The sequence below is a fragment of the Corythoichthys intestinalis genome, chromosome 15, assembly GCF_030265065.1.
Source record: "Corythoichthys intestinalis isolate RoL2023-P3 chromosome 15, ASM3026506v1, whole genome shotgun sequence".
In the NCBI taxonomy this organism is placed as follows: domain Eukaryota; kingdom Metazoa; phylum Chordata; class Actinopteri; order Syngnathiformes; family Syngnathidae; genus Corythoichthys; species Corythoichthys intestinalis.
Window position 1 is genome coordinate 9,978,990 of NC_080409.1, and position 22,546 is coordinate 10,001,535.

Sequence of the window (22,546 nt, forward strand, 5' to 3'; positions counted from 1 at the left end):
AAATTATCCAATAAATGTTGTTCCACTTCACGATTGTGTCCCACTTGTTGTTGATTCTTGACAAAAAAATTAAATTTTATATCTTTATGTTTGAAGCCTGAAATGTGGCGAAAGGTTGCAAGATTCAAGGGGGCCGAATACTTTTGCAAGGCACTGTATATCTTTTATATTTGTGTGTCTGTTCTATCTGGCAGATAGTGGATTTGGAATTTATTTAAATCTCTTCGAGTTGGCAGAAAAAACATAGGTTTTCTCAATGTGTAAATAGTCTACATATTTTTATGATTATTATAAATGCATTTACACAACGAAATAACGATGGAAAGGTTTATTGAATATATTTCTTGTATGAAAGCAAAGCTCCACATTCGTTTACATTCAGCGAAGCCGACACAGGTTTCTGTATTTTCAACAATCAATTTGAAGCGTTTCAATACCCCACTCCTACCACTTTCCGAAACGCACGTCATACAGTGTTCTTACTCAGATATTCAGCATCACTGATGGAATACATATATTGTCCGCGCAAGGACTGTTACTCAATCTGCGCGGTTGTGAGGGCCTGACTTTGGCGGGTTACATTAGTGATGGCCGTCTCGATCAGCTGGCACAGGTAACAAATTCCCTCAGCTTTCGTAGTCCCGCTTAGCAAATAAGTTATGCTGCACATGATGAAGTTACTCTCGAAGTTACCCTGACAAGCCAGAAACCGGCTTCGTAGTACAGGCCACTGGTGGCGGCAACGGCCCAAGGACAGAACAGAAGCCATGAACCAGGCTGGAAGCGTCAGTCTTTTGACCGTCACATTAATGTTAAGTTCTGAATTCATCTTTTGTTTTTGTATCATGTTAAGCTTCACTACAAGAAAGGCATCAACATAAAGCTTGGATTCAAGACTTATTTGAGAAATGTGTCGCATGCGAAAAACTTCAGAGGTTCAAGGCTGGTGAATCACCTGCACTCACACCTGTAGTCTGACAAAACTTCCCAAAGACCCAAGGCTTTGTTCTCGCCATTTTTCTCTTACCGCGTTTGAGGCTTTTAGTCAACGACAACTTATGAAAGAGCTCACCGGAGCGACTGGATGTAAGCGGAGACTAAAATCAAATGCTGTTCCAAGTATTTTCCCCTCACAAGAAGCCTCAACGCGCTCGGATAGCGAGTGAAATGCGCGCAATAAAGCGCCAAAGACAAGAAACTCCGGCCGCTCTCTGAAGCAGGCAAGCCGCTCCTGTTGCCACAGCGGTAGGTGAACCTTTGGGCATACCGCTAGTCACAGAGGAAGATAATAATTCACCTCAACTGTCAGTTCATCAGGCAGTAAGTGTGTCTGTTCAGTATTTACCTAATATTAGTGATACTGCCACTCAAACTGATCCAGACACATCCGATGCAGCGATACAGTGGCCAGCTGATGCGCGCCGAGCACTTAATATGGACCACCCTTACGTAGTTAAACGTGAGTTGGATGTACAGGACATGGAGGACACTCGATCCCAGGACTTGTTCCCATCAAATGAAGAATTTAATGAGGACAGTCAGCCACGACGAAATTCCGATCCTGACTATCACATGTGTGCATTCATAGTTTTATTACCTTCAGTGAGAGTTTATAATGTCAATAGTCATGAAAATAAAAATGCACGAATGACGAGGTGTGTTCAAACTTTTGGCCTGCACTGTAAGTAAAGCACACGACAGCTCTGGATGCTAACAATCTACATAATTATATTGGAATAAGTTTGATCACGAAATGGCTCACCTTGAAGATCTGCTAACAAAAAGTTCTCGACATCATACACTCTCTCGCTCCGTTGTCATTGAGCCGCAAGTACACCACCAGTTTTGCCAAATTCATGTCTCATCAGGTATTTCCTGCTCTGCATTTTGCCTTTGCAGCTTGCTTGTGATCGACCGTCAGGTCCGTCAGTGCTGTCCTGCGCTTCACTTTTTAGTTGTGGTTCAAATTGGAAGGGCAGAACTGACGACATGTTAGGGTAGCTAACGAGAGACACGCTTTTTTTTTTTTTTTTTTTAAATAAATACAAGTGACATGCTGGAAGTTTGGCAGCAGGCCATGTGACGTCACCACACTGTGACATCAACAAGAATGGCGACCTATCAGTTAAAATAATTTTACAAATGTTATTAAAACGAAAACATTAAGAGGGGTTCTAATATCAAATTATTATAACTCATACTAACATTTATCTTTTAAGAATTACATGTCTCTAAGATCGAGGATCCCTTTAAAACTAGAAGAATTTTCACCATACTTGAATAGCTTAGTTTGGGAGGACTGGTTGACTCACTATGACCACATTGTATACATTAGAGATGTCCCGATCCTATTACATGATCGGAAATCGGACCGGTCGCGCCATTTTTCAGAGGAATCAGGTGATAAGGTTTTTTAATTAAAAAATGTTTGTTTTTCTGCTTCGTGTTCGTACAGCGCCACAACCTCCCCCTTGCTAAGCGGTGCTGCCAAACTGTCTGGTGCAGCTTGAGCTTAGAACTTAAAGTTAACGATGATTGAAAGGTTTGTTGCTTTGATCTGGCCAGAGACACCTCTGTAGCGCTACGATCAAAGGCACAAATGTGTTAATCATCGTTAAGCTTGGTACAGTCTGAAGTGTGCTGTGGCAACTCATTCAATGTGTAAGTGAGGCTGTTCTGGGACAGCGTGAGCGTCAAAGCAATTAAAATAATAATATAATACGATTTCGATATCGGATCGGGACTCAGTATCGGCAGATTCTCAAAATCAGGTGACTTGGACTCAGACTCAAGTGCAAAAATATGCGATCGGAACATCCCTAGTACTCATATAATAAAATCCAGACTAAAGGCTTTCGTGTTTGACCTGCGCCATCAAGGAAGACCTGATTTACGACCGTCCACCGTAGCCTGACGTGCACCTCCAGTATTTTGTGACTTCGCGTCACGTCGACGCATATGACGTGGGGGAAGTGGACTGTGATCAGTCCGGTCAGACTGTTGTTTCCGGTTCAGTGCGAAATCAACGCCATTGTTAAACATGATTTTGCTGCACGCAAAAATGGACTAAGCCGACAAGAGTAGCAACGAAGAGCAAGTATGACAACTTCTACAATGTCTCGTCAAGACATTATGAAGATTGCCAAATGGCAAGCAATTCGTGTGAGGAGAGTGCTGAAAATACGGGGCTGGAGATCAGCCAGCGATTGAATAAAAAAATGGAAGAACCACCGAGACAAGAATGTGAGTGTTCGGAATCGAATGGCCACACGAAGCGGTGACCCAGTCGACCAAAAACTGCCAGCTTTTTATCACTTTATGTCTTATTTTTGGTTGTTGCACTTCATCATTTATTATGTACATATGTTCGAGTTCACACTCGATACATCATCACTGATTGAGAGTGCCTCGGTGATTTTATGATAACGTTAACATCAAGGCTTCCAACGCAGTTTGGGAAGTTCTATAGCCGCCAGAAATCTGCTATGGTTTCCCACTGGCTGGTTGTAGGACACGGCAAACAAATCGGGGCTGCAGAGCTTTGCAGATCTCGGACAAAACGCTGGACGCAGTGATCAACGCCAGTTTGAAGCTAGCCGCAACAGCTTGCTGGTTTCCACCCGAGGCTAGAAGTCTCTGTGTGGCATCAAAAGTCGGACAGACTGCCTCGAAACAATCTTCTGCGTCGCCTGCGCCTCAACATTTGTATGATCAACATTTATTCAATGTTCATGAGCTGAAGATCCACATTCAAGCGTTCCATCTTGCATTGTTTATTTATTTTTTCCTCAGTTAAACTAGAGGAAGTCAACAAGCGTGCCCCAAAACTGTAGAAACACAGCTCCACACCCCTCTAGTGGCTTGACGGTGAATTACAGAGCAACGCGTTCTCTCACCGCAGAACTTTTGAATGTTCAAAGACTCCGTTCGCTGTCACCGCAACACAAGAGCATAACTCTGGCTTAAGGGGTTTTATCCATGAAGTCATGTCTCTGCACCATTACTGCTTTTATGAAGAAAAACATTTCCATTAAAAAAAAAAAAAAAAAAAAAAAAAATCAACAATCGCACGTCCTGCGATGGGACTATTGCGCATTCGTACATTGCGATGCAGAAGTTTAAACGATATATTGTGCAGGCCTATTATGAACCCACTGTTCAATATAGTGTTACCAAAATTTTTTATGCAAAGTAAGAAACCATTGTAGTTTATCATAATCTGCTAAATTATAAAGATTTAAACCCATTTATATATATTTTTTTTTTTATGAAATGGATTGAATATTCATGATGCTGTATTGAGGTGAAAACATCAAAGCTTTTCATGGACATGGAAAAAAAAAACAACACACAAAATACTATTGTGAGCTTAGCTTCATAAGAATTACCCTCATGCACAGGACATTAATGGTACCTTACACTATGATGTCGTCTCCTTTCCTGGTTTGTCAGTCGATCGCGCGACTCTCTTGTTTACAGACGAGGCCATTCCACAACCCAAAAACCACAAGGAGTTTAACAGGAAGCGTCATGGGGCCGTGAGACGGAAAGTCCATCAGGTGAACGGACACAAATTTATGTCCACTTTTCTTCGGCAGCCCACTTTCTGCTTTCACTGCAAAGACTTCATCTGGTGAGTCAGTCTGTCAAGAGCGAGTCTATCACAGACATTATATCCTGTGTATTTTTTTGCCTGTTGTTACAGGGGTGTTTTTGGAAAGCAGGGCTACCAGTGCCAAGGTGACCTTATTTCTTTAATCTGCTTACAGTCGAGCTTTTTTCTGATTTGAATTTTGTTCTCTCACTCTAGTTTGTACTTGTGTGGTTCACAAGCGCTGCCACCAACAAGTCGTCACTGTGTGTCCACGCATGAAAAGGTCACAGGTAGCATCAATTTCCTTATATTTGGTTTTCGATTTCATCTCGGTACACCACCAGAATATACCACCCAATTACTTTTCAACTTAGTGATTTGAACGCAAATACTTTTGAGAGACAAAGTCTCTTGCACCCATATTCCAAACCCAACAGGAAATCGGATATTTTGGATCGAATGCGAAATGTTTCTCCATTTACATGGTGCACATTTGAGACCATTTTGCCAAGGGATTTAGTTGAATTGCCTTCGAAATTAGTGAGACTTAGTGAAACAAATGATTATAACAATATATTTGAGGGGAAAAAGCATGTTATTTTGCCTCATTCAAATCTTAATATCTGAACATTTAAATATGTAAACTAAAGTGCAAGCACATTCGTAAATGAATGGCTTCATGTTTTTGAAATGTAAATAAACCAATCTATTGTGATAAAACAACAAAATTGCAATAACTGCATTAACTATCAAAGTGAAGTCTAACTGTAACTGTAGTCTTGAAACAAATCTGAATAAGGAAAAGCATTGAAATAAAATAATGCAAACTGGTTAAACTAGTAGCTGAGCTCTGTCATGACAGAACATCGCTTCAATGATATCTGGCGCCATCTAGCGTCGTGAATGGGAAGAGTAGCTGAGATATGTCATAACAAAACATCGCTTCAATGATATCTGGCGTCATCTAGCGTCATGAATGTCTAGACCGCGAATATAAGCCGACCCACTCTTTTTCAATCGTATTTCAATGCAAAAAACACCGTCTTATATTCGGGCCAATACGGTATTTTATATCTGGCATGTATGTGAGGTATCCGATTCTGAACAGGACTGGATTGAAATATTACCAATTAGGCCTGGCGCCCCCTAGTGGGAACAGGAAATGCCCTTTTTTACAGGACACGCTCCTCCTCCAAAGAAGTAAAATCACTTGACCTCATATCTACATAAGGGGAGCCTTAAGACATGTGTTCAGATGCCTGATGAAAAATAGTGAGGTTTGGTTGAAGCAGAAGGGTCCAGCAGGAAAGTGATAATGACTGTCACCGTTTTGTCTCAACACACATTTTGAATAGTCATAACTTGGTAGATATACCAGATATCTGCTCCAATCTTCCAGCAGTGGTCATTTGCATCAACACTGGAGCGCCAACTAGTGGCAGCAGAATTTTGGGCCTTTACATGCTCGTAAACTCAAAACAATTCTCAAACTCAAATAAGAGGAGTTTCAAGCATGTTAGGGTCTCATTATATAATTAGAGGGAGGCGATCTGCCGCCAACCCGACCTGCATGCCGTCCGAGTTTGCGTGAAGTCCGAGTTGCGCCAAACTGCGAGGGCCCGTTCAGTTGTGCTTGCAGGCCTAGTTATGGTTTATTCTCCCAAGACCCGTTTGTAGCTCATCGTCGTGATAAAGAAATTGTTCATTGATTAAATATTGTTGTTATCGTTGATAAAAATAACAATGCTTTGCAATGGATTCACACAGAAACGCTTGAGTAATATTCATAGACAAAAAAATAAAACAAAGCAACCTTTTAATTTTTTTTCTCCAATCTTTTCTAGTCTGTAAGCCAGGGCTTCAGCATCAACGTCCCCCACCAGTTCATTGTCCACAACTACAAGTCACCCACTTTCTGTAACCACTGTGGATCACTGCTGTGGGGATTTGTCCGGCAGGGCCTGCACTGCAAAAGTAAGATGCCTAAAATTGAGATTTAGGCACAAGAGTCTGACTAATTTTCGGCTCTGAATTTTCTTTCCAGTTTGTAAACTTAATGTTCACATCCGGTGCGAAGGAAATGTGGCGCAAAACTGTGGCGTCAACACTGTTGAGCTGGGTAAAAAGCTGGCCGAGATGGGAATCCAACCTCCAGAATTATCTGCTAAAACCCCCCCAAATGTATGAGCATTTTCTAAACTTAAGTAAAAACCATTGACCTTTCGCAAACTCCGCCTCCTAAATGAGCATTGACCAATTATACGTCCTCGAGACTTGTTAAGAAGCAAGCTCTGTCAAGCGCTCGCGTGCCCCATTGTCTAATTAATTGATTTGGTGGTTTTGAAATGTACATTCTGCATTAAAACTTCATTCTAATTTTTCGGCTTTGGGAAGGGAAAGAACCTCATTTATACTGATATACAGTGCTGGCCAAAAGTATTGGCACCCCTGCAATTCTGTCAAATTCTCCCAGAAAATGATTGCGATTACAAATGCTTTGGTTGTAATATCTTCATTTATTTTGCTTGCAATGAAAAAGCACGGAATGGAAAAAAAAAAATCAAGTCATTATCATTTTACACAAAAAAATGGGCCGGACAAAAGTATTGGCACCCTTTGAAAAATCCTGTGATGCTTCTCTAATTTGAGTAATTAACAGCACCTGTTACTTACCTGTGTCACATAGCAGGTGGTGGCAATAACTAAATCACACTTGCAGCCAGTTAAAATGGATTAAAGTTGACTCAACCTCTGTCCTGTGTCCTTGTGTGTACCACATTGAGCAAGGAGAAAAGAAAGAAGACCAAAGAACTGTCTGAGGACTTGAGAAGCAAAATTGTGAGGAAGCATGGGCAATATCAAGGCTACAAGTCCATCTCCAAAGACCTGAATGTTCCTGTGTCTACTGTGCGCAGTGTCATTAATAAGTGTAAAGCCCATTGCACTGTGGCTAACCTCCCTAGATGTGGACGGAGAAGAAAAATTGACGAGAGATTTCAATGAAAGATTGTGCTGATTGGTGGATAAAGAACCTCGAATAACATCCAAACAAGTTCAAGCTGTCTTGCAGTCCGAGGGTACAACAGTGTCAACCCGTACTATCCGTCGGCGTCTGAATGAACTCTACGGTAGGATACCCAGAAAGACCCCACTACTGACCCAGTAACATAAAAAGCCAGGCTGGAGTTTGCCAAAACTTACCTGAGAATCCCTAGCAAAAAGTATGGAATCACCAGTCTCGAATGAGCACTCACTCAGACATTTTATCATGTAGACTAAACTCAGATAAAAAGCTTGAAAAAATAATTAGTTCAAAAGTGCAACTCTTTAGCATTCAGAAACACTAAAATAAATGAATAAAACACATTGTGGTGGTCAGTAAATGTTACTTTAATAGAGCAAGTGCAGGGAAATACATATGGAATATCTCCATTCTGAGGAAAAAAATATGGAATCATGAGAAACAAACAAATAACAATCAAAACACATCTCTAGTATTTAGTTGCATCACCTCTGGCTTTTATGACAGCTTGCAGTCTCTGAGGCATGGACATGATGAGTATTCGTCATCAATTTGGTGCCAACTCTCTTGCCAGATCATCCTTGCAGGTCGGAGCCTTGCTGTGGACAATTTTTTTCCATTTCCACTACAGGTTTTCAATAGGGTTGAGATCTGGGCTATTTGCAGTCCATGACATTGACTGGATGAGTCTTTCTTCAAGGACTGCCTTCACAGTTTTAGCTCTGTGGCATGATGCATTGTCATCTTGGAAAATGACAAACATTTTCAATCGAAGGGATAAGAAAACTGTCTAAAATTTCAATGTAGACTTGTGCATTATTGACGATTTAACCACAGCCATCTCCCCAGTGCCTTTGCCTGACATGCAGCCCCATATCATCAAGGACTGAGGGAATTTTGATGTTTTCTTCATGCAGTCATCTTTGTAAATCTCACTGGAACAGCAAACAAAAGTTTCAGCAAAATCACCTTGTTCAATGCAGATTCTTGACTCTTGACACCTTGTCCAATGCAGATTCTTGACTCTTGACAAGGTGATGATGCTAAAACTTTGGTTTATCTTATTTGGTTATTTGAGTTTGTTCTAGATGATAAAATGTCTGAGTGAGTGCTCGTCCGAGACTTATGATTCCATACTTTTTTCTAGGGGTGGTATGAGGCCAAAAGAAGTACACAAAAATGATCGAATTCCAACGTAAAAAATCTACCGAAATGAAATATCACCCACCCAGAGAGCCATGCGCAGATTGTGTATATGGAGTGAGTAGAGTAATAGGACCATATGACGCCCATGGTTACACTATTTGGGTAATATTTTTATTATGTACTAAAAGAAAAGAAGCAAGCATGTCTGCGATCATCGATTAGCATATAACCCTTTAGATGGGGTGGAGATTTTGAGAAAGGTCAATTCCACCTTGTCGTGGTCGTTATTATACAGAAGAGTATTTTCCTATTGGATTTGTATGAACAGATCAGTACAACTGTGACCAAGAAGCCCCCTGAAAGGAGGAAGACTGTGAAAATGCCGCCGGAGATCCCTCAATTTGGCATCTCTGACTTTACGTTTCTTCAAGTGCTCGGCAAAGGGAGCTTCGGCAAGGTGGGAAAAATGCTAGAGGGTTGACCGGAAACATGTCAGTCAAACATTTGTTTCCTTTTTTCTGTAGGTCATGCTTGCTAGACTCAACACCAGAGATAAGGTTTTTGCCGTCAAGGTGCTGAAAAAGGACATCATCTTACAGGATGATGATGTGGAGTGTACCATGACTGAAAAGAGGGTTTTGTCACTGGCACACTTCCACCCGTACCTCACACAGCTGTACTGCTGCTTCCAAACTATGGTTAGTACAGATGCGAGACACTCCTTTCCAAATAGTCTAAACTCTGACGGGCAAAGTGTTTATACTACTGCATTTGAAAATGAATAATTCTCAAGAAAATGAAACTCTTATCATTGAACACTACTTTCACCCATGACGCTACATACAGTGAAGAAAATAAATGAACATCCTGCTATTTTGCAAGTTCTCCCACTTAAAAATCATGGAGGAGACTGAAATTTTCACCGTAGGTGCATGTGCACTGTGAGAGAGATAATATAAAAAGAAAAATCCAGAAGTCACAATGCATGATTTTTAACAATTTATTTGTGCTGCAAATAAGTATTTGAACACCTGTCTATAACCTCAAATTCTGACCCTGAAAGACCTGTTAGTCCGCCTCCACTCCATGTATTATCCTGATGCTCTTGTTTGAGGTCGATGGCAGCATAAAGACACCTGTCCACCCCATACAATCAGTAAGACTCAAAGTTGTAACATGGTCAAAACCAATGAGTTGTCCAAAGACACCATAAACAAAATTGTTCACCTCCACAAGGCTGGAAAGTGCTACGGAGCAATTGCCAAGCAGCTTGGTGAAAAAAAGGTCCACTGTTGGAGCAATCATTAAAAAAAATGGAAGAAGTTAAACATGTTGGTGAATTTGAATCGGAGTGAAGCCCCATGTAAGATATCACCTTGTGGGGTTTCAATGCCCCTAAAAAAGGTGAAAAATCAGCCCAGAACTACACGACAGGAGTTGGTCAATGACCTGAAAAGAGCTGGGACCACCATATCCTTGGTTAATGTTGTACCCCTTTCCCACTGGCCAAAAAACCCGTGTCAACCCACGAACAATCGGCTTTTGGTGGCAGTGGGAAAGGTGCAGCGACCCGCCTCGACCCGTGTCAATCAACCCGCCAAGCGACCCGCGTTAAAATCACCTCGGCTCTGATCGTCATGCAGTGTGAAAGCAAAACCCCGGGTCAACAGTCAACACCCTAATCTACGTGGTGACGTAGGCTAGTACGTGATGCGTCATAACAAATAACGTGTGCTCTAGCCAGGATCCACATACGGCGAACAGTCGGTGTAGCAGCGTTAGCAATAGCCATAACAGATGAAACAGGCTCTTCTCCTCCTTCTGTGATGTACACGACTCCTTTCAATTTCAAACCAAAATTCACGTCGCCTACGTTGCCTCAGCACAAGCACAGTGTTGATCCTTTGCTGCATTTCGACCATTTTGCGGGCAGTAAAAAGCATGAAAACAGAGAACACAAATGGAAAGGAGGCTTTCAATTTGTCTCTGCATTGTTTACTTCCTTGAATGAATTCGGTCACATTTGTCGACGCGCATCTCAGCGTGGTGACGTCACGTAAACTTACGCACGGTGAGGAGGGGTGAGGGTCAGACGGGTGAGAAAAAAAAAAAAAAAAAAGACGGCTTTTTTTTTGTCAATTGGAAAGGTGCCAAATGTCAATTGCTAGTGGGTTGCATCGGCTTGGAAAAACGCACGTTGACCCACTAGTTTCAGTGGGAAAGGGGCATTGGTAATACACTCGACGTCATGGTTTGAAATCATGCATGGCACGAAAGGTTCCCCTGCTTAAACCAGTACATGTCAAGGCCCGTTTGAAGTTTTCCTATGACCATTTGGATGATGCAGAGGAGTCATGGGAGCAGGTTTTGTGGTACATGAGAGTAAAATACAACTTTTTAGTCATAATTCCACTAACCGTGTTTGGAGGAAGAAGAATGATGAGTACTATCTCAAGAACACCATCTCTACTGTGTAGCATGGAGGTGGTTGCATCGTGCTTGGGGGTGTTTTTCTGCGCATGTGACAGGATGAGTGCACTGTAATAAAGAGAGGATGAATGGGGCCCTGTACTGTAAGATTTTGGGGAACAACCTCCTTCCTTCAGTCAGAGCATTGAAGATGGTTCGTGCCTGGGTCTTTCAACATGACAATGACCCGAAGCACACTGCCAGGAAAAGCAAGGGGTGGCTCCACAGGAAGCATAACAAGGTTCTAGCATGTCCTAGCTGATCTCCAGACCTAAATCCAATAGAAAACCTTCGGAGGAAGCTGAATCTCCCTTTTTCTCAGCAACAGCCCAGTAACTGATGGGTGGTCCAAGATCCCTCCTGCAGTGTCTGCAAACCTAGTGAAAAACTACAGAAAACATTTGACCTCTGCTATTGCAGACAAAGGCTACTCTACCAAATATTAACATTCGTTTTCTCAGGTGTTCAAATGTTTATTTGCAGCTGTATCGCACAAAAAATTGTTTAAAGATTTCTGGATATTTTTTTTATCATCTCTCTCACAGTGGACATGCACGTATGAATAAAATTTCAGACCCCTCTATCATTTTTAAGTGAGAGAAACTGGAAAATAGCAGGGTGTTCAAATACTTATTTTCATTACTGTATATACTGTACAATGTCGTATTATTATTTTGTCAAATTTGTCTAACATATTGTATCATATATAGCATGACTTCTTCAGTATTATTTATGGAACAAAAGTTGTCAACAACAATAACTACGTTCAAGAGATGATAGAAAGCATTTTTTGTGTCATACTTCTATAATAATAAATAGTTGTTGGAAAATATTGGCCACCTGCCCGAATAGTCCGAATAACGCATTTATTATCGGTATCACCTTAGTATGGATGCTTGTGCATGAGAAGGACATAGTTTAGCACTGCAGTTGTGCCTAGAGGGAACTTTATATGTCTCTGTATTAAGATGCTTAGGATTTGTTAACTGAGGGAAAGACCTTAATCACTCATGGTGCACAAATAAAATGAAAAATAATTTATTATGAATTATAAACTAAATATAAATACTGTGTCATGAAGGAATCTGACCTTCTAGCCAGGCCGCCGGAATTGCACCAGCCGAACCGCCAGACCCGCGCTTGCACAGATCCAACAAGCCGGGCCGGCGGGACCCCGGCAATCTGGCCAGAAGGCCAAACTCCGCACGTTCACCTTCGTCTTAACCCTTTGTACTGACTCCATTTTGAAAGGTTTAAGAAAAGGCTCACCGAAAACATGTTGACAATTTATTCAGGTCGACAGCGATCAAAACGGCAAGGCAAAACAGAATCGCTCAGGCGGGGAGGCAAGGTCACCCTATCACACTTCAACAAAAGGTTCCCGAGAAAAATTAAACATTCAGTCTTATGAAGGCTGTCGCTGGGCGGGCCGTGGGCAGGAAGAAGGGTGTGTTTGGGCGTTGCTTAAGATTATTTTCTGTTTGTGGATTGGACAGGAGGATTCGGGAGTTACTGTTGTCAGGGCAACAAGGGTTGTGAACTTTGCCACCTCAGCGTCAAAAGGGCTCTTGGAGTCTTGTCAGTCCGTATTATCAGTTGGATATCGGGCGTTGGTTTTCCCTGTGTCGGGACAGGGCGTCCCAACATTTGTTCTGGACTGTCCGGAAGAACTGATTGCAGGAGTTGGTGTGTCAATCTCGCTCAGTCAGTTGAATGACGCACGCGCTGGGCTTTCGTGATAAGAAGGCGTTGTTTATCTTTTATGCCCTATATTCTGCTTGTTTTCCTTAAACTATGGTATAAGTGCTATTTATTTTATATTCAGTGTGTTACAATAATACAAACAGTCAAACAGTAAATGAGAAACGATACTATTCCGTGATTGATTATATTAAGTGTGTTAAGAGTAATGCAAACAGACAGTGCCTACGAGAAAAGGTACTATCTCCTTCAGTCGCCAGAAAGAAATAGTTTCTCAGAAAACTAATTAACCTTTAATCAAAAATCTGGGCAAAAGCTCAGCAAAGTGCATCTTGGGAATTGTATTTGTAAGGCTTTGGTCGCTCCCAAGTGGCTCTTTGGGGTAACTAGTGTAAACGTGATTTATTTGTGAATTATTATTTTTATTAATTAAAGACATTTTGGCTCATTTGAGTTTATTTTATTTATATTGGACATTATTTGGGCACTTTTTCTATAACTTGAGTTGAAGTTGTTGTCCAATTTTTCACAGAATTTTAATTTTATCTGGAAAACCTTGAAGTTGTTGCATTTATCAGGATTAAAGCATCCAGTGGGGCATCGCAATACAACTAGCAATAATATATTAAGTCCACCACCGTATATATCGGTATCTGTTTGATATGGGTTTTGGACAACATCGGGATATCATTTATCAGTTAAAAAGTCATTAGTGGACAGTTCTAATAAATACTCTGAAAAATGTTCGCCAGCAATTACGGAAATTTATTTGGAATCATATTTCTTTTGACCCTTTAAGGGACAGTTGTCACCACAGAGGACAACTATTCAAAAGTTGACACTTAAACTTAACCCTTTATAGGGCAAGTGAAAATGTTCAATCATTTATTTTTAATTATAAATAAATCATTATTGCATTTTTATTTAATTATAAAAACTTTAATAAATTATTACAATGTTAATAAAAGCTAAATTCATCAAATTAAAATGAATAAAAACAAATACATTCTTGCTATGGGCCCTAGTAACTCTCAAAAGTTGTTTTTTTTGTTTTTTTTTGTTTTGGGTTTTTTTTTTTCAAATATTATTTAAGCCGTTGGATGTCATTCTCAGAGATAGATGTTCAATTCATTTAAACTAGGCGGATTGGCCGTGAATGCTGATGTTAGAGTGACATTGACTAGACGTCAATCTGTCCAGACCAGACAAAATGGATTGGATGTCTATCACCGTCAATAGTAGCCAATGAGTTACATAAGCGCCCTGTAGTTCTGTGTCTCTATTTTGACAGTGTAATATTGCATTACATGACTTGTTCAACAGGTGGCAGCAGTTTTCAACTTGTCAAAATGGAGAGACTGCATGGTGCATAGCCGTTTTTTTTTTTTTTTTAAACCAGCCCGAGGACAGTCTTAATCTTATTTTGGTATTGAGCCTCTGCTGACCTATATCACACAGGTTTGGAATAGAGCAGCATTAAGACAAGTATTAACTCTGAAGCTCCTCCCTTGACCCATTCATAGCGACACGGCGTGAAGTGGCTTAGTTCCACGACGTCATGTGCTGTTTTAGACAAGGCCGGAAGGCACACAAACACACTTTGAAAGAACCTTAAAGGAAATTGTGGCAGGAAGCAAAAACGGCCTCTTACATTTTTTTTAAAAAATGATCTTCATCAAGATCAGGTTGACCAAATAAGATATTGCAGCAATATGCTTGGGGATAATACAGTGTGTGTTGAAAACACTGTAAAAGCAGGGGTGAAAGTGGCTAGAATTTCTTACCGGAACTCCCTGACATAAAGGTCACCACGGAGCGAGAATTTATTTTTTGGGGGGAGAGGAAGGTGTCAAACCTCTTTTGGCAGTTGTATCCACAACACACAAGAGAACACAACAGGTTTTAAACATCAAAATTTTAAATGGAATTTTTTCATTGATGTGCAAAATAACAGTTAACAAAAACAGCATATAGTAACCCCAACCTCTATCTCCCCACATAAATTTCATAATGTATTGATGGGAGATGGGGCGCAGAGCCGATAAATTGGGGGGCCTGCATTGTTGGCGAGGCCGCCAAAGCTGACCGAGTGGGATCACAGACAAAGAGCTTTTTCGTTGAAAATTCTTTTGAATAAATGCTTAAATCCCCAAATTCTTTATCGATATGGACGTAAAAGAGTCTTGATTCTTGGTCAAAAGCAAAAAAAGAACTTGCAGTTAGCATTTATTTTACGTAAATATGTCAACGTACAATGCGAGTCTGTTAGTGAATGTAGCTAGCAGCCGCCTGATGTAAATAGAGATTTTCCGGTGAAAATTCTTGTGAATAAATGCTTAAATCCCCGATTCTCGATTCTTGGTTATTAAGTGTCATCCGGCAAATTATGCTGCTAACTCCATTTATGTCCAGCTCGGATCTTTTACATCTGTCCAAAAGGGGGCGTGGGGTGGTGTGGCTCAGTGGTAGAGTAGTTGTCCCCCCAACTCAGAGGTTGTGGGTTCAATTCTCCGCCCTGATGAACTCGCCTAAGTGTCCTTGAGCAAGACACTGAACCCCACGTTGCTCCTGGTGCTGTGTCACCAGTAGGTGGATGGCGAGATAGTGTAAAGCGCTTTGAGCGCCTTGAAAGGTGGAAAAGCGCTATATAACACCATTTACCAAAAGGGACAATTTTATTTTTTATTTGTAGGCACGAGCCCTCCCCCCCAAAAAAAACGAAATTTTATGTTTTATTTGCGAGGACTCATGAGAAGGAGGAAATGCGGGGATGCGATGCAAGGTTGCGTTTTGTGTGATCACGTTTGTGACGATGCCGGTGCATATATGCATAATGATAACAAATTAAAGCCTGTCTTATGTAATGAATTCTCCCAGAAAGACTGTAAGATGGATATTCAATAAAAATGTATATCTTATATTTTGCATGTCTGTTCTAACAGGCGGATAGTGGATTTGACATTTATTTTAATCTACTCGAGTTGGCAGAAAAAAACATCTACACATTTACACAACGAAATAACGCTGGAAAAGTTTGTTAAATATATTTCTCGTATGAGACCAAAGCGTGACATTCGTTTACATTCAGCGAAGCCGACACAGTTTTCCGTATCGCATCTTCAACAATCAATTTGAATCCTTTCCATATTCCACTCCTAACGCAGTTGTTTGCTTTTCAATTGCCCTGTCTTTAGTTTGGTTTTCACTCCTATAGCTGCTCCATATCGAAAAGGAAATACCAGGATGCTCGCGGAGGGCGCCATGGCGCGAGAGGGGAAGATTGAAAAGAGAGCGGGGCCACTGCATTCACGTGCGCAAGCATGCCCAGCGCCTTCTCTGTTTTATCCAAATAATTTATTTTATTTAATATCCATACATGGTTTTAGTATAAATGTGTGAATATATTTATTCTAAAAAAAGTTGGTGAGAGAGAATTCGGCCCGACCCGACCGTAAGTAATCACACATAAGTCGTTCCAGAGTATAAGACGCACCCTATGCCAAACTATGAAAAAAAAACTGCGATTTATAGTCCGAAAAATATGGTAAATATCTTGTAATACAGTGAGTACAGCTGCGGCTTATAGTCCAGTGCGGCTTATCAATGGACAGATGTCGTTTTCATGTCAAAATGAAATGGTGGGTGGCGGCTTGTAGTCAGGTGCGTCTTATAGTGCGAATATTACGCTAATATACTAATTAAAAGTACTTGAATGCATCAAAAATAAACGTTGCTTAATGATTAAAATTATACAACACAGACACTGTACGGTACGTCTGGGGTTGTGATTGCGATATTTCATTTAGCCATTTTAATTTAACTACATGACATTTCTAAAGATTCTTTTTGTGCCTGGTCCACAGCATTATTGAATGTAGAACATCAGACTACTCTAAAGTTCGCAGCACTGTTTGCTGCTTGTCTGACCAGTTGATGAAACTTTCCACATCACATCCTTCAACCGACTCTTCTTCCCCCGGCTCTTATTTCTACATTACATGGCGACCGCGGCCTGTAATGAGAAAGAAAGATTTATGGATTTGATCAATATTTTTTGCACCCCACTAACTTCAAACCACATTTAGTTCTACAGCAATCCATTACAGCTACGTGAAGTATACGAGCTGCCGCCGTGCCCTTGAAGTGAGTTTGGCCTGGTGACAAGTCACGACTGATAACGCAAACGCTTCTCTAGGGCCAGTGCCTAGAATTTTACGTGTATGGCGCACAAATAAGTTGTATCTACTCCTATTTCGCAGGACCGTCTCTTCTTCGTGATGGAGTTTGTAAATGGTGGCGATTTGATGTTCCATATTCAAAAGTCCAGAAGATTCGATGAACCTCGGGCGTGTTTTTACACAGCGGAGATCACCTCCGCTCTGATGTTCCTGCACGGCAAAGGCATCATCTATCGGTATGAAAGACCCACACACAGATGATCATTCTGCATCTTAAAAAAAGTTAAATCACACTTGGAGCTGTTAAAAAATATCCTATGAACAAATATTCTTAGAAATCAACTGAGATTATTGCGTAATAAATCCGTTAAGATGTTATATAATTCATATAATACTATGACTGTTTTCTGTTGCATCAAATCTGCGTCTATTTTGTGACCATGAAATCAGCAGGATTTCTGAGAGTTAAAAAGAAAAGGATTGTTCTTACTCTTGGATGTTACTGTGTTTGTCCTCAACATCCTCACCAACTGCATATACTGTGGCTTGCATACCGTATAGCAGAGGTGTCAAACTCAATTTTGAGACATTTATGGCAATTACAGTAGATCTCATACAGTGCTGGCCAAAGGTATTGGCCCCCCGGCAATTCTGTCAGATAACGCTCAATTTCTCCCAGAAAATGATTGCAATTACAAATGCTTTGGTAGTAATATCTTCATTTATTTTGCTTGCAATGAAAAAACACAAAAAAGAATGGGAAAAAAATTAAATCGTTATCATTTTACACAAAACTCCAAAAAGGGGCCGGAAAAAAGTATTGGCACCCTTGGAAAAATCATGTGATGCTTCTCTGATTTGTGTAATTAAAAGTGTGGCACAAAACAGGTGGCGGCAATAAGTAAATCACACTTGCAGCCAGTTAAAACGGATTAAAGTTGACTCAACCTCTGTCCTGTGTCATTGTGTCTACAACGTTGTGCATGGAGGAACGAAAGAAGACCAAAGAACTGTCTGAGGACTTGAGAAGCAAAGTTCTGAGGACGCATGGACAATCTCAAGGCTACAAGTCCATCTCCAAAGACCTGAATCTTCCTGTGTCTACCATGCGCAGTGTCATCAATAAGTGTAAAGCCCATGGCACTGTGGCTAACCTCCCTAGATGTGGATGGAAAAGAAAAATGAACAAGAGATTTCAACGAAAGATTGTGCAGATGGTGGATAAATAACCTCGACTAACATCCAAACAAGTTTAAGCTGTCCTGCAGTCCGAGGGTACAACCGTGTCAACCCGTGCGATCCATCGGCGTCTGAATGAAAAGGGACTCTATGGCAGGATATGCAGGGGAAGACCTCACTTCTGACCCAGAGACTTAAAAAAGCCAGGCTGGAGTTTGCCAAAACCTACCTGAGAAAGCCAAAATAGGTTTGGAAGAATGTTTTCTGGTCAGATGAGACAAAAGTAGATCTTTTTGGGAAAAGGCATAAACATAGAGTTTACGGGTGAAAAAAAAAAACGAGGCCTTCAAGGAAAAGAACACGGTCCTCTCAGTCAAACATGCCGGAGGTTCCTGATGTTTTGGGGTTGCTTTGCTGCCTCTGGCACTGGACTGCTTGACCGTGTGCATGGCATTATGAAGTCTGAAGACTACCAACAAATTTTGCAGTATAATGTAGGGCCCAGTGTGAGAAAGCTGGGTCTCCTTCAGATGTCATGGGTCTTCCAACAGGACAATGACCCAAAACACACTTCAAAAAGCACTAGAAAATGGTTTGAGAGAAAGCACTGGAGACTTCTAAATTGGCCAGCAATGAGTCCAGACCTGAATCCCATAGAACACCTGTGAAGAGATCTGAAAATGGCAGTTTGGAGAGGGCACCCTTCCAATCTCAGCGACCTGGAGCAGTTGGCCAAAGAAGAATGGTCTAAAATTTCAGCAGAGCATTGTAAGAAACTCATTGATGGATACCGGAAGCGGTTGTTCGTAGTTATTTTGTCTAAAGGTTGTGCTACCAAGTATGAGGCTGAGGGTGCAAATACTTTTGTCTGGCACATTTTTGGAGTTTTGTGTAAAATGATAATGATTTATTATTTTTTTCATTCTCTTTTGTGTTTTTTCATTGCAAGCAAAATAAATGAAGATATTACTGTCAAAGCTTTTGTAATTGCAATCATTTTCTGGGAGAAATTGAGCATTATCTGACAGAGAAACAGGGGTGCCAATACTTTTGGCCAGCACTGTATTTGTTCATTCAACCCTCCCACAGGGTTTACGCGGGTCATTAACAACATTGAAAGTTATTAAATGGATTGTCAAAATTCAGGCCTCAAAAAGCATTAAACTAAATATTCGATTTTATTGCATATACTACACCAATGTTTTTCAAACGGTGTGCCAATCTCTCACGGCACACTACTGTCTGATTTGTCTGAAAGGAAATTGGCCGTTTTTGTTAATATTGTTTTGGTTTCTAAAAAGGTGTTGCGATTGGCCAAGGAAATAAGCAGAAAGGCAGGATTATGCCAAGTTTGGCAGACATTACAAACAATGGCCAAAAACATTACCTAGGGTGGAAAAGACTCGGGTGATTTGAAGTTACGCTATAAGACCCCCAATTTGGCAAAATTTCAAAATTGTCCTATATGCATGTGTGATACATTATTGGAAAGCTTAAAATCTCAATTTTCTGGGGGAAGAAAAAATTTGAACAGGAGGGCATTTATAAAAAAAAAAAAAAAATTAAACCCCTAAACCCTAACTCGATGTGAGAGAGCCATAGACTTCATAATGATATTGACGGGACGAGGGGCCGATTAATAGGGGGCCTGCATTGTTGGCGTGGCCGTCAAAGCTGACAGAGTGGAATCACAGACAAAGAGCTTTTTTCGTTGAAAATTCATGTGAATAAATGATTAAATACCTGAATATAATAAATATGGACGTAAAACAGTTTCGCTTCTTTGTTAAAAGCAAAAAAAAAAAACAAAAAAAACGAGCAGTTAGCATTTATTTTACTTAAATATGTCGAAGTACGATGCTGGTCTTTTAGTCAATGTGGCAGCCGACATACGTAAATAGAGCTTTTCCGGTGAAAAGTCTTGTGAATAAATGCTTAAATCCCTGAATTCTTTATAGATATGGAGCTAAAACACTCTCGATTCGTTTCGATTTGTTAAAAGAACAAAGAACCGCGCAGTTAGCATTTATTTTACGTACTGTAATGAATGTGCTGCTAGTCTTTGAGCCAGTGTAGCGCCGCCTTATCATCACAAAGAGCTTTTTCTGTTGAAAATTGTTGTGAATAAATGCTTAAATCCCTGAATTCTTTATAGATATGGACGTAAAACAGTCTCGATTTTTGGTTAAAAGCAAAAAAAAAAAAAAAAAAACGTGCAGTTACCATTTATTTTACGTAAATATTGCGAAGTAAAATGGCAGTGCTGTATCAGCTAATTTCGCCCATTGATTTTTTTTTTTTTCACAACGTTTTACAGTTTTTCTCGATTGCTAAAGCACAATTTCTTGATCTCTGAGCACAATGACCAGTTAAATCAGGCTGCTAGTTGGCTTAACTATAAACACATTTCACCTCAATCTCCAATTTCATAAAACTCTAAACACAATTGCAATTCTCTAAACACATTTACACTTAGGCTAAACACTTTTGCACTTGCTAAAAAACACTTTGAGCAATCATATGAACACATTCTCATTCACTGAACACATTTTGCTCACACAATTCAAAATGGTAGACTCAGACATCAAAAGTTGAACACAATGAAAGCACGGGCGTCATTGCTTAAACACGGTAACTCAAAATTGAAGACACATGAGACTATCCACGTTGGCCTGTTGAGAATGCAGAACGACTCAAAATTGATGCTCTCCTTGGGTCCTTCAACAACCAGTGTCTACTCACATTCTTGGGAGAGCTACAGGATATCCTGATTGACCGTGAGCAGCAGAATCTGGTTCCAGCACAGCCTCCTCCTATCTACAGTATGTCATCATCTGGGATAACATCGGCTTTCACCACACCAGATTAGAGAGTGGTTCAATATACACCAACAATTCCTCAACGTATGTCTGCCACCCTACACACCTTTCCTCAACCCCATAGAGGAGTTCTTCTCATCATGGCGGTGGAAGGTGTATGACCGGGAACCATATTGGGGAGAACCTCCTCAGGGCCATAGACCTGGCCTGCGATGATGCGGGGGATTACTCAGGCTGGGTCCGGCATGCCAGAGCTTTCTTCCCCAGCTGCCTGGTGAGGGAAAATCTAGCCTGCGATGTGGACGAAATCCTGTGGCCTGACCCCACCCGACAACGTGATGCGCAGGCCCCTGCACAGGCCCCCCCGCGGACCCCATAGTACCTCTTTACTGTACATACATACTTTTGTTCTCTTTTGAAATATTTGTTTTGATGAAAGTACGTTTGTACAGGTTGTCATCAATAAATGGGGTTCAATTCCACTAAAAATCTGTGACTTACTATTGATGACTATACAGATGATGGGGTACTTAGAACATCACACCCTGAACATTGTGTTTTCAATTTTTATTGAAGTGTGCGATAGATATCTAATAGTGTTTACATTTTTTGCAAGCTGTGAGGACCATTTTGTTGTCAAAGTTTACTCTTGGCCATAGGAGCAACAGTTTTGTGGTGAAAGTTTGGGTTTTGTGGTTGAAAGTTTGGGTTTTGGAGTGAGAGTTTCATTTTGCAAAGAGAATGCGAGTTTTTGTGGAGCTAGCTTGAGAAAAGTGTTTTGTGTTTAGAGTTCAGAGAAAACAGAGGGCAGGTTCCTGAAATGTGTTCTGACATTCGAGAAAAACTAAAATACATGCGTGCGAAAAATATAATAATTACCTTGAATCCTCGAACAAATCACTCCTGAGACAATCCTTCCTGTTTGTATGCGATACAGCTTTCATAAATTTTCAACCTAAATCCGGTGTTGGATCCCTGCATGTGTTGACTAACTGTGACCCACTGCGAATAACTGAAGCCGACTGTAGGACGGCCCCCTATTTGAAGGCGTTGCGCAGTGGCTGACAGCTGTAACTCGTCAATACAATTATGAAGTGTATGAGAGAGCATAATTAAAGACACCATGATTTTAATGAGATATCATCGCGTACTTACCTTGTTTCGATCCAAAAACTCCGTGTAGCATGTCTCACCAAGTGTCAAGACACTGCTGTGAATGGGCACAGCTGGACTTTTTGGGGATTTTATGGGTGAAACATGGTAATATAACTAGGGTCGCAATGGAGAAATCGCACACATCAAGGAGTGGTCAAGATTTTGTTTTTCAGATATTTACCCTTTTAAACGTTTTTTCTTTCAATTTTTCTTTGTTTGATTGATTATTTATCTTCTAAAATATCGGGGTAAATGCGACGGTAACGAAAAAAAAGACAAGCGA

General features: G+C 40.7%; 1 protein-coding gene across 1 annotated transcript in view; it reads left to right on the forward strand.

Annotated features, from left to right (window-relative positions):
- Positions 1 to 22,546, forward strand: part of prkcha (protein kinase C, eta, a) — a 95,343-nt gene that overhangs the window by 37,170 nt on the left and 35,627 nt on the right. Inside the window, exons 3-10 of the mRNA XM_057859572.1 lie at positions 4,480 to 4,633; positions 4,706 to 4,740; positions 4,811 to 4,884; positions 6,439 to 6,568; positions 6,639 to 6,775; positions 9,091 to 9,219; positions 9,287 to 9,460; positions 17,192 to 17,346. Coding sequence (XP_057715555.1) covers positions 4,480 to 4,633; positions 4,706 to 4,740; positions 4,811 to 4,884; positions 6,439 to 6,568; positions 6,639 to 6,775; positions 9,091 to 9,219; positions 9,287 to 9,460; positions 17,192 to 17,346 — 988 coding nt within the window. The remainder of the gene's footprint in view (positions 1 to 4,479; positions 4,634 to 4,705; positions 4,741 to 4,810; positions 4,885 to 6,438; positions 6,569 to 6,638; positions 6,776 to 9,090; positions 9,220 to 9,286; positions 9,461 to 17,191; positions 17,347 to 22,546) is intronic.